The sequence below is a fragment of the Diachasma alloeum genome, unplaced genomic scaffold (genome assembly GCF_001412515.2).
Source record: "Diachasma alloeum isolate Michigan unplaced genomic scaffold, Dall2.0 Dall_scaffold_00753, whole genome shotgun sequence".
Classification (NCBI taxonomy): Eukaryota; Metazoa; Arthropoda; class Insecta; order Hymenoptera; family Braconidae; genus Diachasma; species Diachasma alloeum.
The window spans coordinates 106811-123437 of record NW_021680883.1 but is presented as its reverse complement, the minus strand read 5'-3'; the positions used below and the strand labels follow the sequence as shown (position 1 = coordinate 123437).

The 16627-nt window shown below is 42.1% G+C and overlaps 1 protein-coding gene across 1 annotated transcript in view; it reads left to right on the top strand.

Moving 5' to 3' along the window:
• The first annotated feature begins 2174 nt into the window (after positions 1-2174).
• Positions 2175-16627, top strand: part of LOC107044500 (frizzled-4) — a 28700-nt gene continuing 14247 nt past the window's right edge. Inside the window, exons 1-5 of the mRNA XM_015266403.1 lie at positions 2175-2433; positions 3288-3531; positions 3603-3849; positions 4617-4854; positions 14465-14664. Of these exons, the coding sequence (XP_015121889.1) occupies positions 2210-2433; positions 3288-3531; positions 3603-3849; positions 4617-4854; positions 14465-14664 (1153 nt within the window). The 5' untranslated portion in view covers positions 2175-2209. The remainder of the gene's footprint in view (positions 2434-3287; positions 3532-3602; positions 3850-4616; positions 4855-14464; positions 14665-16627) is intronic.

Here is a 16627-nt window from a genome sequence, read left to right as displayed (position 1 = left end):
GGGGGGGGGGGGGGGGGGGGGGGAGGCCGCGAGGAATCCTCCGGCTGCTACTCGTTCCGCCGAGAGCATTTATTATCCGCATCTCTGGGTCGCCTCCCTCGTTTTCTGCTCCCCCAAACGAAAATTTATTATTACTCGGCTATGTAAACAATAGGGTTATACTTTAATCCCCTTTCCCTCCTCTACTTTTGGTTCCTTCCGACGGCGGACCTTTTGTTTCTTCATTCTACCTTTTACCCTCCCGTGACGGCAGTGGACGCCAATTAATCTCGACTCCGCCACGGTGTACTCAGACTCAAGTGTGTACATAAACGTACGAGGAACAGCGATTATTCTATTTGCGGCACGAGATGCAGAGTTGCGCTAAATGGGGGGGGGATATCATCGCCTTCTTGACTCGCGCCTGCTCTATCCAATTCGCCTCGCACCGACAATACCCCCGAGGTGTTTGCGGGATTAAACATCGTGTGTGCTTATCATAATTTTAGATGAAAGATATCTTCCGCCTTGTTACGCATGGAGATGATATTTTTATTTATTATTTATGCATTTAATTTGTGCAGTCGTGACCATTGCTAATATAATAACAATGTTGATTGAGAGGCAAAGAGGTGATGAAAAAATCTGTAGAATAGCTTGAAAAATTTGTTCACTTTCAAGGAGCAGAATGAAACGAGTTAGAGGTGATTCGGAGAGGCCAAATAATTTTGAGAACTATGGAAAAATGCGAGGTGGTTGACAGGTGAGAACGTCGCCATCTTGCTGTGCCTGAGGAGCTTCGAAGATGGCGGCGTCTCCACCTGGCATTTTTAAACAAGCCTTAAAACTATTTAATCTCACTAAATCATCCTCAACTGGCTCCATCCGGTTTCTATAAAATGAACAAAATTTTCAGCTCTTTTTCAGATTTTTCTATCCCCTCGTCTGAGAATCCAATTCTATCCAATTGACCTCGCACCATCAATACCCCCGAGGTGTTTGTAAGATTCATCGTCGTGCTTATAATAACAATGTTGATTGAGAGGCAAAGAGGTGATGAAAAAATCTGTAGAATAGCTTGAAAAATTTGTTCACTTTCTAGGAGCAGAATGAAACGAGTTAGAGGTGATTCGGAGAGGGCAACTAATTTTGAGAACTATGGAAAAATGCGAGGTGGTCGGCAGGTGAGAACGTCGCCATCTTGCTCTGCCCAAGGAGCCTTTCTAAGATGGCGACCTCTCCACCTCGCATTTTCAAACATTCCTTAAAACTATTTATCCTCATCAAATCACCCCAAACTCGTTTCATCCCTTTTCTATAGAATGAACAAACTTTTTCAGCCCTTTTTCATATTTTTCCATCCCCTCTCGCCTGAGAATTCACGGCCCAATGTTTTCCCAGCGCAATCGGAGTAAAATAATTGCCGAATCCTCTCCAGAAATGGTGAAATACTCTTCGGAAACTTATTTTTTGCCATTCTATCATCGGTATGCAAACTAAACCCATAAACTTTTCACTCAGTACCTCAGCTACTATTCCCGCATATCGACGAGAGGGGCCACAAAACTTTATGTGTACGTATTATACAGGCGTATAAGCATTCGAACAACCGTGACTGCGGCGATGGGGTCTGGAAGGGCCCGGCGGGGCGAGGGGGGGGGGAGTGGGGTCCCTTGCCCTCCACCGCCGCGCGGGAGACCCTCACGAGTCGACGAGACGCGAGAACGAGAAGGTCAGTCGCTCTCGGCCGTTCGTCGAGGCTCCGCGCAACTTTGTGAGCCTCACCTTCGATTTTTTATCGTGTTTATCATCTTCATGAGCATCGTTATGTATTCTCGAGTGTTATCGGCTTGTTATCGCGTGGATTAGACGATTTTAATGTAATAAAATCGTGTTTTGGGGATCGTAATTTCCGGAAAATCCTCACAAAACTTGAAAAACCACTCGGTCAGGCACTTTGTATTCAATATCCGTCGCAGCTCGATGGAAAAACTGACAAAAAACACGAGAAAGGAGCCGCACAGCGACTGATTTCGCGGAAGCTATGGCAGTGCAACTAGTTCTTTTCTATTTTGCCATTTCTCGGTGGCGATTTCCATTGAATTAAAGGGACTTGCCGGTGCGTCAATCAATAGTACCATGAGATGGAAATCATTGCGATGGGGAACCGATGCTGAGGTGCATGACAGGATCGGTGCGTGCCGCGAATTACAGTGAGGTTTATTTTTCCATGGAGAAGGTGCTGAAGATTGCCAACATGTGGTGGCTATTGTTGTTGATGCTTGTGCGGACCATATCGTGCGCTCATGGTGCTTGTGAACCCATTAGGATTGAAATGTGCAGGGGATTGGGGTACAATGTCACTACTATGCCCAATCTTGTTGGGCATGAGATACAGGGGGATGCGGATTTTACCCTGCAGACCTTCAGTCCGCTTATTCAATACGGATGCAGGTGAGCAATAATTTTTAAAAAATTAAACTATATTTTTTTTACCTCATTCGCACGATTTTTAAAATTTTTTGGTTTGGAAATATGATCACAAGCATGTTTTTGTGATTTTTTGCGGCAATCGGATATTTTCTTACGTTATTCACACGATTTTTCAGATTGTTATACTGAAAATATGAAGATATTCGCGTTTTCGTGGTGTTTTAAAAGAAAAAATTGAATTTAGGTTTTGTTTTTTGTGAATATCTCTGAATCCTGAGGAGGTAGCGGAATTTTCGTCTCGACCTTTTTTGTAGAGCGGAACGAGAGCTACAGAAAAGGTTCAGATGAGAATTTCTCTGCACATAATTCGAACACCTATACATACCGAAGAAGAGGAGGGGGAGAGCGAAGCGAGCGAATCCCCCCCCCCGCGGGGTTCGCGAGCGAAGCGAGCAAGGCGCGAAATTTCAAATAAAAACATGACTTTAAGATCGGTTTTTCATTCTGTTCTGATAAATAATTTCCGCAATTCAATTAAATCCAATAATTTTCCTGTTCAGCGCTCAACTTTACTTGCCCCCCCCCCTCTCGGGGTTGACGAGCGAAGCGAGCAAGGCGCGAAATTTCAAATAAAAACCTGACTTTAAGATCGGTTTTTCATTCTGTTCTGATAAATAATTTCCGCAATCCACTGAAACCCAATAATTTTCACGTTCAGCGCTCAACTTTACTTGCCCCCCCCCTCTCGGGGTTGACGAGCGAAGCGAGCAAGACGCGAAATTTCAAATAAAAACCTGACTTTAAGATCGGTTTTTCATTCTGTTCTGATAAATAATTTCCGCAATCCACTGAAACCCAATAATTTTCACGTTCAGCGCTCAACTCCACTTGTTCCTCTGCTCCGTGTACGCCCCGATGTGCACGGAGAAGGTGTCATCGCCAATTGGGCCGTGTCGAGGTCTTTGCGAGCAAGTGCGGGCTCGATGTTACCCGGTTCTCCAGGGATTTGGATTTCCCTGGCCGGCGGCCCTCAACTGCTCCAAATTTCCGCCCAAGAACAATCACCAGCACATGTGCATGGAGGGTCCTGGGGAGCCGGGTCCGGTGAACCCCATTCAGGTATTACGATCGTCCTCAGAGGATTCCAGAGTCCCCGGACCTGACGAATCTCACGTTTTGACGATTTTTAGGCTGTCGGAGCTGGCAACGGCCCCTGGGGCTGCTCCTGGTACGCTAATTCCGGTAAATACGTCTTCCTCAATCGATCCGGGAGATGTGCAGCTGCCTGTGATGCCGATATCCTCTGGAGTCAGAGGGAGAAACGACAGTCTGAAGTGTGGATGGCTGCATTCACCACTATTTGTCTCATATCCGTTGCTGTGGCGGTTTTTGCTCTATTGAAACCCAGGAAACAGAGGACCGCGATGACTATTGGTGGTCAGTATTAATGAAAGAAATGATGAAACATCATGAAATCCCTCCGAATGTTTTTACTGGATAGATTTACATTTTTTACAGCAAAAAATTGTTTCCTACATGAGAATATTATATAATCTAGTGGCTGGCTTGGACCTACAACCTTCAGATTACGAAATTATTCATTGTCGGCAGATGATAAATTTAAAAAAATCCTAAGACGACATTTTAAGGAGAAAATCAAGAGTTGCAAAAAATTCTCTTCTCACAAAAACCTCAAATATCTCCAAATCCTTATGAGATATCGAAATTTTCGTCAAGATCATTATTGCAGAGCAGAAAAAAAGCTACAAAAAACATCTAGACGAAAATTTCGCCATCTCCTTCAGGTTCAAAGATATTCACCATCAAATCTCCTACTTAATTTCTCCATTTCACTAATCTTGTTGTTTTGTTGTTATAGAGAATGCAATGGCATTCTCAACCCTGTGCCACACAGCTATATCAATCAATTTTCAAGCAATGACAAATTAAAAAAAAACCTTAAGTCATTTTGAGGAGAAAATCAAGAGTTGCAAAAAATTCTCATCTCACAAAAACCTCAAATATCTCCAAATCCTTATGAGATATCGAAATTTTCGTCAAGATCATTATTGCAGAGCAGAAAAAAAGCTACAAAAAACATCTAGACGAAAATTTCGCCATCTCCTTCAGGTTCAAAGATATTCACCCTCAAATCTCCTACTTAATTTCTCCATTTCACTAATCTTGTTGTTTTGTTGTTATAGAGAATGCAATGGCATTCTTAACCCTGTGCCACACAGCCGTGTCAATCGGCTACGTAATACGTCTGGCAGCAGGTAGATACGCAGTGGCATGCACCCCCTCGATAGCCCTCCACCCTCAGGATCAGGTGGTGATAGCTCAACAACAGCAGCAATACCTCACTCAGGACGGTCTTGCCAATCCCTACTGTGCCATTGTCTTCCTTCTCCTGTACTATTTCGGCAACGCTGCCAGCGCATGGTGAGTCCTTAATGATATTCATCCCGGCAAAAACAAAGAGTCCGATAGATTATGCATAGAGAGCCCATTGTTGGCCTCGGTATTTGCCCTGTTGCATTGACCACGAGTGGCTGGAGTCAGGAGAGAGGTATCACCTTTAACAATCTGGCAACAGTGCTGGGGTGCCTCTCTCTCTCGTACCGCTAACGAGCCTCTGACTCCCATCTCCTCGCTCGAGCCCTCATCCCGCCTTGGCTTCACGCTGAAAGAAGTCTCATCTCTCCGGGGCTCCACGTTCCCCTTCTATAACGGGTGATCGGAATGGATGGGGATAACTGGACTGAGTGGAGGTGAAAAAATCGTGCGAATTTCAATCGTTTGGGGGTTTAATGGGGTCTCGTGTTGATTTGTAAATTGATGGGTTGGGGAAGACGAGAGGAGCCATTGAGGGATGCTATATTAATCATAATCCCGGAGATTTCAGGCTGGATTCAACGATATTTTTTAAGAAACAGGTGGTGAAGGGGAACGAAAGTTGATGTAAAATGGATTTTCTTCAAGGTGCGATGTGGAATATTGCGTGAACACGAATTGAAGAGAGTATTCTCAAAATATAAGAGAATACGTTTAAGATAAACCTCGGAAAAATCGTAGAAATGCATTTTATGACCCTTAAACCCTTAGAAATTTCTGAATTAAAAATCTCCTTAAAAGTAAAGTTGCACGTCAACAATAAAGGTGCATTTCCCCAAATTCATTCAACTTACATTTCGAACTTAAGTCAATGTGCGATAATTAAACGTGGATACAGTTAAAACACAATTTTCCATGATGAACCACCAATTTTATGCTTCAACCCTGTGATCTTCATGTTTTTATTATTTTTAAATTGAAAAAAATGACTAGGATAAGTCGTACGAATTATAATCCATGGAATTTCATTCTGGATTGAATGAAATTATGAAAGAAACCGTTTTTGAAGAAGAAAAGAAGTTGAAGTAAACTGGATTTTCTTGATTGTGCGACACAGAATATTGCACAAAAGTAAATTGAAGAGACCGTCCCCAAAGCATAAAAGAATTCATTCACGATAAACCCCCGGAAAACCATAAAAATGTAAAAAAACGAGGCAGAATGCATATTTTTACGAGCTCGCCTCAGATTGTTCGGATAGGAGGGAGGAAGGGCCTGTGAAAATGACGTTGCGAAAGTGGTGCTGTAGAATTCCACCCGTGTACCACGGTATCAATGCACAGATCGTACGACCTAAGGTACCTCCTTTAATCGGTGCCCCTCGTTACATACTGGCCTTGTGGGCCTCATGCACGTGTACTCGTCCGCGCGCCTCTGGATAATCAAGTTAAGCTTGTTTTACGGCTGAGATTATCTCGCCACTCCGACGAATATTCTCTCGCATTTCACCGGAAAGTTATCACCTCATTGGCAGGGGTAGGTGTATTCCGAAAAAGATTGAACAAAGTTTGTGAAAGGCAGCTTGGCCCTGTCCAGACGAGAATATCACCTTTCCTCTTGACAAACTCACCTTCATGAAGTGATGATGAAAGAGGCGTTGAAAATCTGCGTGCTGAGACGACATGATGAAGAGAAAATCAAGAGCTGTAAAAAAGCTCACAAAAACCTCAAATATCTCAGAATCCTTACGAGATAGCTAAACTTTTGTCTAGATCATTTCTGTAGAGCAGAAAAAGAGCTACAAAATAGGTCCTGATGAAAATATCGCTATCTTCTTTATTTTCCTTTGTTTTGTTAATCTTAAGGTAACGCTTTCGAAGAGAAAATCAAGAGCTGCAAGAAAGCTCACAAAAACCTCAAATATCTCAGAATCCTTACGAGATAGCTAAATTTTTGTCTAGATCATTTCTGTAGAGCAGAAAAAGAGCTACAAAAAAGGTCCTGATGAAAATATCGCTATCTTCTTTATTTTCCTTTGTTTTGTTAATCTTAAGGTAACGCTTTCGAAGAGAAAATCAAGAGCTGCAAGAAAGCTCACAAAAACCTCAAATATCTCAGAATCCTTACGAGATAGCTGAATTTTTGTCTAAATCTTTTCTGTAGAGCAGAAAAAGAGCTACAAAAAAGGTCCTGATGAAAATATCGCTATCTTCTTTATTTTCCTTTGTTTTGTTAATCTTAAGGTAACGCTTTCGAAGAGAAAATCAAGAGCTGCAAGAAAGCTCACAAAAACCTCAAATATCTCAGAATCCTTACGAGATAGCGAAATTTTTGTCTAGATCATTTCTGTAGAGCAAAAAAAGAGCTACAAAAAAGGTCCTGATGAAAATATCGCTATCTTCTTTATTTTCCTTTGTTTTGTTAATCTTAAGGTAACGCTTTCGAAGAGAAAATCAAGAGTTGCACGAAAGCTTCTCATGCATAATGAAGCCGACCCTGTTTTACGACTGATTATCTCGCCACTCCGACGAATATTCTCTCGCATTTCACCGGAAAGTTATCACCTCATTGGCAGGGGTAGGTGGATTCCGAAAAAGATTGAACAAACATTCTGAAAGGCAGATTGGCCCTGTCCAGACGAGAATATCACCTTTCCTCTTAACAAGCTCACCTTCATGAAGTGATGATGACGAAGATTATTTTGATTGGAACTCATTCTGCAGTTTATGAAAGAGGCGTTGAAAATCTANGAAAATCAAGAGTTGCACGAAAGCTTCTCATGCATAATGAAGCCGACCCTGTTTTACGACTGATTATCTCGCCACTCCGACGAATATTCTCTCGCATTTCACCGGAAAGTTATCACCTCATTGGCAGGGGTAGGTGGATTCCGAAAAAGATTGAACAAACATTCTGAAAGGCAGATTGGCCCTGTCCAGACGAGAATATCACCTTTCCTCTTAACAAGCTCACCTTCATGAAGTGATGATGACGAAGATTATTTTGATTGGAACTCATTCTGCAGTTTATGAAAGAGGCGTTGAAAATCTACGTGCTTTATACTCAACATCGCTGTAAGCCATACGACCCGAAAAAATAAAGAGCCCCCCCCCCCCTTAAAAAAAGGAACGAAATTGCAAAGATGGGCTTTGAAAATTCGGGAGCAAGTACGAAAAAGACTGAAACGAGATCACGAGGTAGTTTGGCGGGGACGGAACAAGGTAGGTGCAAAAGAAGAAAAAATGAAAACAAAGGGGAAGGAGCGATGATGCAAAGAGAAGGGAACAGGACAATGCATGGGAGTGCTAAAGGGCTTCGTGGAGGAGTCCCGGCTTCGTGGCTCCATGTCCGCGGGGCGCGATGTTTATCGGCTCCTTCGATGTAAATTATGGCAGTGCACTACGGTGTATATGCGTTTTACCGTCTCTCTTCTTTATTCCGCCTTGTTTCTCTCGGGTTTTGCTTTTAAGGACCAACTGCACGGGCGAAACATCGGTCCCGGGGCATTGGCGTACGCTCACGGGCTCGGGAAATTTTGAGAAATGGGGTTGTAGGGCTTGGCTGGGGAGTCCCTGGCCAGGCCCTGCCTGGTTTACCTCATTCCATGATAACGAGAAGATTTTTCGTCGAAAGCTGAGGTGACCCTTGTGGATGTGATAATTTCAAGACATCAATCATAGGCGAGATAAATAATTAGTTACTCTGCAGTCATTGGGTGAAACATTGAATTTTGTAATGGACGATCGATCTTGTCTTCTCGAGAAAAGTAATTATATGCCCTTGTAAAAATGAATAAAAATAAATGCTTCAGGGAAAAGTAGAAAAAAAAAAAATTCCACGCGGGATTTGAACCGTCGACCCTTCGATTACTGACTCGCAGCCTATCCACTCGGCCGTCGAGTCATTCTTCCCAACCATTATTTATTTCTTGTATATCAATAAACTCCACCCATTCGCGACTTTTTTCCCTCACAATTTGTTGGAGATTCTCTCACGCCATTTGGGGCAAAAAGTAGGGTAAACATTGAGAAGTGCATTTATGGACGTGTTGAGAAAGTTGTTCGTCATGCCGCTGAGGCATACCTTGTTTGGTTAACGTCCTAAGATAGTCCGCAATCATCTTGACAACTTGGGATGAATAACGAAAAAAATAAGCTGAAGAACCGGAGATATTGAATCATTTTATCATCAAATTGGTGACAAAATATTGAGAATGGAATGACGATAAAAAAATGATACAACCATGAAGAATCTCTGGAGTCTTTTAATACCTTCCTTCAACGTTTTTTATCCACATTGTTACTCGACAAACCCAACTCTACGCCAATGGAATAACAGTGCGAGAGAATAAGAGTCTGGCCCCTGGGCCCCTTCGCTCGTTTCTGTAGGTAAGTAGTCAGCCAGTTTTACGTTTCCCTTTCCTTCTTATTCGCCAGCATCAGGTTTCTCGGGGAGAGAGACTCCGGGAAAAAAATAAATAAAATATAAGTTGNAAAAAAGGGGGGGGGGGGGTGGAGTGGAGAATGGAGAAGAGGGAGAATAACCGATCCATCATGTTGGAGAGGAGGGAGAGCATGCAAGACAATTTTTCAATTTTTAAACTCCCAGAGGCTGACTACCAATTACCATTCGAGATTCTTGTTAATCAAATTTTCATGATCCCTCGGCAGAACTCACGGGAATCGTTATTCATTCAGTCGTAAATCATACGAATGTTCATATCGATGAGAAAAATGAAACGGAAATGAAGGGATTCGGGCCTTCGAAGAAGTCCAGATGGCATGAGACCCCTTCGGATCCATTGAAATGTCTAGTCCATCAACTCTGGCATAACGTATCACCGCAAAAATACAGCAGGACGCAATTATTATTCCACTTGGATGTCAATGCCCACCTGTTTCCCGAGTAATTCAACTGGAGAATGAATAAAAATTATCCGAGAAATCCCTCAGCATCTCGTTTCAACGATGATTGCTCTCCCCCCCCCCCCCCCCACGAGTGATTTATAAATATGAAAGCTTCAACTAGAAAATATGAGGGGAAGCTGAGGGCTCGGGAAGTTGAAAGCGTGACGACTCGCTAACTAACAAAACAAACATAAACACAAAGTCGACTAGGTACCCTTCTCATCTCATCTCGTTGATTATATACCCCGGAGGGAAGCCTTACGAACGGGATTGGCTCCAGCTCCATTCCCTGTCTACCTTCTGCCTTCGTCCGGGCACCTCGGGAGAACTCCCTCGGGCCCATTATAAGGTGGGGTACCAGATTCCATGTGTGGATACTCAAACATGAAATTTCAACGTCGTTTCGTATTCGCCTGATTAATCAGATCGGTGAATCTTCCTGCAGTTTCGGGACCTTTTTCGCATCGGCTGGAGTCCAAATATGTGGATGAGGAACTCGCGGGTCATAAAGAATTGTGGGCAGAGAGAATAACAAATCTTTAATTATCAAAATCTCTCTGTAATATAAAAATACAAATCGACTTTTGGTGATAAAAATTTGGTACTCAAAATTAAGACTACGATTGAGGGTCACAAGGGTCGGATTAAAGGTGACAGGGTTCAGATTAAGACTTATAAAGGTCGCAAGGGTCAAATTGAGGGTCACGAAGGACAGATTAAGGGTCACAAGGTCAGATTAAGGGTCACGAGGTACAGATTAAGGGTCACAAGGTCACATTAAGGGTTATATAGGTCAGAATAAGAGCCACGAGGGTCAGATTAAAGGTGACAGGGGTCAGATTTAGCGTTATAAGGATCACAAGGGTCAAATTACGGGTCACGAGGGACAGATTAAGGGTCACAAGGTCAGATTAAGGGTCATAAGGTCACATTAAGGGTCGTATAGCTCAGAATAAGGGCCACGACGGCCGAACTAAAGGTTACAGGGGTCAGATTTAGAGTTATAAGGGTCAAATTAAGGGTCACAAGGTCAGAATCAGGGTCACGAGGGTCCGATTAAAGGTGACAGGGGTCAGATTAAGAGTCATAAGGGTGAAAATAAAGGTCACAAGGGTCAGAATAAAGATTATAGGGGTCATATGTGGGTCATATAAGGTTTGGTGAGCGAAGCGAGCAGGGGGCTTAGCCCCCTAAAACCCCCGATTGAAAAAAATGTTAAAATCCAAAATAAATTTACATGAGTTGAATTCATAGGTTCATATCAACACAAAAGTCATAAAATCACACACAAGTCCAGATGATTAAAAATCAGAATGAAAAATATCCAAGTAAAAATAAAACTCCACTCGTAATACGAAAGTCAAACTGAATTGCAAGAAGGGGATCTTTTAATAGGAATTGTTCCTAGATTTGCTTATTCAAGGGAATTCGCAGCTGTTGATGTAATAAACAGATTAAAATAGAATGAAATTGTGGAAACGTTCAGTCCTCTCGGGGTCAGAGTGTCATTACATGAATGATTAAACACCTCTTCGAAGTGGGTCACTCCAGGAAAGCTATTATTTTTCGTCGTGTGATAGGTGCGCATGAGCAAACAAGTTGATGATTACCGCAAATAATTACCAGGGGGCGATTTATTCCTCGCCCCTTCGTACATACAAACTTGGGCGAACCTGCAATCATGGTATATACTGGTTCTGCATGTACATGGGAGCCAACTCCACGTCGAATGATGCTCGAGTGCGTGTATTGCATGTACAGGTACTTCGACCTCTTGTTTATTATATCAGACACGCACATACCCATCACGTGTATAAAGTGCCAATTATTTTTTAATGTAATTATAAATTACAGGTTTGTAACGAGCTCGTTGACGAGACGTCTCTCAGACGTTGTGGATTTTGATCGGAATAATTAGTTAGTGGAGATGACTGAGCTCAATCGAGGGGAGAAAATTAATTGGCGTTTTTATGGTTTTTTTTATTAATTCTTCTTCTCATTTACGTTTGAATTATTTTTGGCTGTAAAAAATTAATTAGAGATTTCTCGATGATTTTTTTTATGAACTCCGGGAGACGGTTACTGGGGTATGTTAATGCGAGAGTGACAGGGGAGGTGTCGAGATGAAATTCCAGAAGGCGTGAACGAGCGTATGCTCCTGGTAACCAGGCACTCTCGAGTTTACACTTGTCTGGGGGAGTTTGAGGTATAGGAGAGTTTCTTGGGGATGTGTTTGCTGAGGCCTCGGTAGTTCGTTTGATTTTTCGGTCTTGAGTGCTTCCCAACATGTTGGGGGGTCCCGGGGATCGATTTGTTCTTGTTATTTGGAGAGGAGGGAACAACTTTCTCAATATTTTTTTACTTCTGTTTGACAAAATTGATGTTTTGATGAAAAATAATTGAGAAATTTCACGAAGTTTTGTTTGATTTCCGAATTATTCTTCAGAATTTGGTAAATAACAAATGTTTAAGTGATCTGGAATGCGAGGAAAATTTTCCGCCGTTAATTCGTCAGTCGAAAGTGAACGAAAAATTACGAAAATGGCTTAAAAAATTTGTTCATTTTGTAGGAACTGGATGGAACGAGTTGAATGTGATTTGAAGAGAATGAATAATTTTGCGAAATGTTTAAAAGTACGAGGTGGACGCACCGCCATTTTGCAGTGTCCGAAGGGGCTTTCAAGATGGCGGCGCTCGATCCCGCCCACCACCTCGCATTTTTTAAAATTTCTTAAAATTATTTATTCTCTTCAATTCCCATTTAACTCGTTTTATCCAGTTCCTCGGAAGTGAACGAATTTATCAAGCTATGAACATCAAAATTCAGGAGAAGTCTTGAAAAATAAAAAATAAAAATGGAAATTCCATTTTCAACATCAGAAAAAATTCAGTGAAGTACTTATCAAAGTTAGAATGCATATGAATCATTAATGATGAATCCTTATTTTTTTGAACATTTCAACTGCAGTTTGTTCATACAATTCTGAAGACTCGTTAACCCAGTATGATAAAACGCAGAATGTATTCATTCACCAAGTAAAATGCACATCACTGACGAGTTCCGAAGAAACTCAACAAATCGCTTCAAACCCTTAACACATCGTTTAATCATTCACAGTTTGGGTTTTTTGCCCGAGTGTCGGCTCCAAATCCCAGAAGAACGAGGGGGAGAAAAAAAGCCAGAAACCAGTTTTCGAGGAACTTGTTAATCACGTTCACGATCATTTGAGTAAACAAATAAATAGTGGATTGAACGAGAATAAATTTCCGAGGGGAATTGAGAAAAAAATTGAAGCTGTAATTTTGGCTCGACGAGGTACGGAGTGAATATTTTTTCGAGATTGAGGCGTGTTTGCTCCTCGTTTGACCCGTTCACTTCTCCATCCTCGTCGACCTGCGTGATTAATTAGTCGAGAAGGGATTAAAGGAGAGATACGAGAGGACGCAACCTGTTGGGTTGAACTGTACGAGACGGAGGGGGGTGGAGGGAGGGAACTGGTTAGATCTGTTAGGTTTGTTGGCTTGCGTTTTACCCTGAGGCTGATTCTCAACTCCTCTTTGTTCTGGTCTGTTCACGTTGAATCTTCCCGCTCTCTCGTCCTCACAGAGCGGAGGGTGGAGGACGAAGGGATACGGCTGGAGGAATAAACGAGGTCTCGTTTTATTCAGGACGAGGTGTTGGCCGAGAGGCGCGTGCACGCTTCTACACGAACAACGTATGAACAGTGAAATTCCTCCCCACCAGGTTCAAATCACGCCAGGATGAGCATCATTCATGGGGAGCAGTGATTCTCACGCTTGTTATTGATAATTTCAATGCTGTTGGTCATGTGGAACGGGTTTTCAGGCATGTCGGGGTCGATTAGGCATGACTGATTTAGGTGATCGGGTTTTAGGAGATGATGTTTAGTCGGAATAGTCTGTGAAAATCGTCTCCAGGGTCGGAAGGGTTGGAGGGCTGAGAAAATATGATTTTAGGATGTTAGATCTTGCAAACTCTTAGGGGCCCTTGCAGGACCCTTCTAAGGCTTGAGATCACAAGGGCCACGAGGGCTACAAGGGTCATTAGCTCTGCAAAAGTAATTTAAAATATGGTTTCACAGTGGGGAAACTCAAGAAAATCCTTTGGAAATCCTTAGGAAAGTATTTGGAGACGTAAGATCGCAAGGGCCACGAGAGCTACAAGGGACATTAGCTCTGCAAAAGTAATTTAAAATATGGTTTCACAGTGGGGAAACTCAAGAAAATCCTTTGGAAATCCTTAGGAAACTATTTGGAGACGTAAGATCGCAAGGGCCGCGAGGGCTACAAGGGCCATTAGCTCTGCAAAAATAATTTAAAATATGGTTTCACAATAGGGAAACTCTGAAAATCCTTTGGAAACCGTTAAAAAACTATTTGGAAACGTAAGATCGCAAGGGCCACGAGTGTCACAAGGGCCTGAAGGGCTATAAGTCATTTAAAACATGGTTTCACATGGGAGAATCTCAGGAAATCATTTGGAAACCCTTAGGAAAGTATTTGGAGACGTAAGATCGCAAGGGTCGCAAGGGCCACGAGAGTCACAAGGGTCTGAAGAGCTACAAAAATCATTTTAAACATGGCTTCATGATGGGATACCTTGGGAACCTTCAGGAAACCATTTCGAGACGTAAAATCGTAAGGGTCACAAGGGTCTGAAAAGCTATAAAAGATATTTTAAACATGGTTTCGTGATGGGAAATTTTGGAAACCCTTAGAAAATCATTGGCATACGTAAGATCGCAAGGGCCACGAGGGTCACAAAATTATGTCAATGTTTTCCTCTCTAGGTGGGTGGTACTCTGCACCTGGTGGTGCATAGCAGCTCGGCGATGGATTCGTTCCTCAGCCACTGCTGCACTGAAAGAGGAAGGCTTTGGGCTTCAACAGGGCTTCTCAACCGTGGGAGCTGTCGTTGCTTGGGGCTTTCCTGCTGCTCACACCATCGCTGTACTCGTTACGCGCGATGTTGATGCTGATGAACTAACAGGTAATTGGATTTAACATTATCGGGCTTGTCTCGCTCCACGGCGTTGAGGCAGGGGCCTGTTATCTCACGAGAGTGCTATACTTTCGATGCATCTGATACCTTCGATTGACCTGATATGTCACCGGACGTGGAGATTAGATAGTGACATCTGGAGGGCAACTGGTAGCCGGTATCGGGTGTTGGTGATAATTTTTATCCGCGTGTTTAACAGCTACTGGTGATTCTCGGAAGGCTGTATCGGGTGGAATTCCAGTCGTTCCGGTGATTATCGGGGGGAATTCGCCGGAGATTTTTTGCACCTTTTGTGATTATTATTCATGTTTTTCTGACGGACACTTTTTTAGAAGATATTTTTTTAGGAAAAAATCAATGGACATATTTTTTTCAAGTTATTTTTTTAGTAATTTTAATTCCGTTTTTCCTTAAAAAATAAAGCAATGGAAATGGTTTCTACGAGATTGTCTTTCACTTTTTGCAATTATTGTTAAATGCCTCGGGAGACAGAAAATTATGAAAAATTATTTTAAACATTTGTTCATTTTACAGAAGCCGAATGGAGCGAGTTGAGGATGATTTGAAGAGAATAAATAATTTTAATAAATGTTTAAAAATGCGAGGTGGAGGTGCGGCCATTTTGAAGGCCCTTCGAAGAAGATCAAGATGGCGGCACCAACACCTCGTATTTTTGAACATTTCTCAAATTTTTTTGTCTTCTTTAAATCAACTTCAACTCGTTTGACTCAGTTCCCCGAAAATGAACAAATATTTTAAGAAAAATTCTCAAGTGATCTGAAGAGGCTAAACAATTTCAAGAAACGTTTAAAAATACGAGGTGGAGGTGCCACCATTTTAAATCTCTTTAGACAGAACAAAATGGCGGCACTCACACTTCGTATTTTTATACCATTTCTTACAGTTTTTTTATTTTTATCAATTCTTAGAGAATGACCATTCTTTCCACCCCTTTTGGCTGAGAATTCATGGCCCAAACTTCAGTATCAAAAAGTCAGGAATTTTTTCCTCGAAATGATACGAACAATAAGATGAACAAGGTCCCGCACACGGTAGAAAGCCCCAGTGACATGTTACAGAGTATCTCCCAGTTAAAATTTGCATTGAATGTTGTTCCCCCAGTAGTGGACTGCACCGTATTTCGAATAATAGCGAAGGCAGGTTCAAAGTAGCAAACACTGGGGCGAGCCTCATTGTACACCGAAGATGCTGGAGAAAGGTTGAAGGTTAACCCCTTTCCATTTTTTTCGATGAAAAAATTTTTCACCCCCAAAACCGGCGGGGATCGTTTCTTCATGTCAAATGACCCCAATCGAATTCACAAACGGGGCCCATTGGTCCCCAACGTCCATAGGACCCTGCTCACCACAGGATTTCTGATTGAATTAGGGAAATTTTGGTTTTTTCGCCATATCTCCGTCAATTTTCGTCACAAATCAATTTGACCAAGACAAAAGTTGTGGAGAATGAGCTCAACTTCAATCTCTGGGAGAGAAAAATGAGATAGGACAATTAGAACTGGAGATAGGACCCAAAAACTGACAAAAATTTCAGTTTTTTGGAAATATCTCCGGTTCTAGTTCTCCTATCCCATTTTTCTCTCCCGGAGATTGAAGTTGAGCTCATTCCCCACAACTTTTGTCTTGGTCAAATTGATTTTTGACGGAAATTGACGGAGATAGTACCCAAAAACTGACTTTAGTGACTGAGATTTTAATCTCAGTTTTTTGGAAATATCTCCAGTTCTAATGGTCCTTTCTCATTTTTCTCTCCTGGAAATTGAAGCTGAGCTCACTCCCCACATTTTTTGTCCTGGTCAAATTCATTTTTGACGGAAATTGACGGAGATAGGACGCAAAAAATGACTCAAATTTCAGTTTTTTGGAAATATCTCCGGTTCTAGTTCTCCTATCTCATTTTTCTCTCCCGGAGATTGAAGTTGAGCTCATTC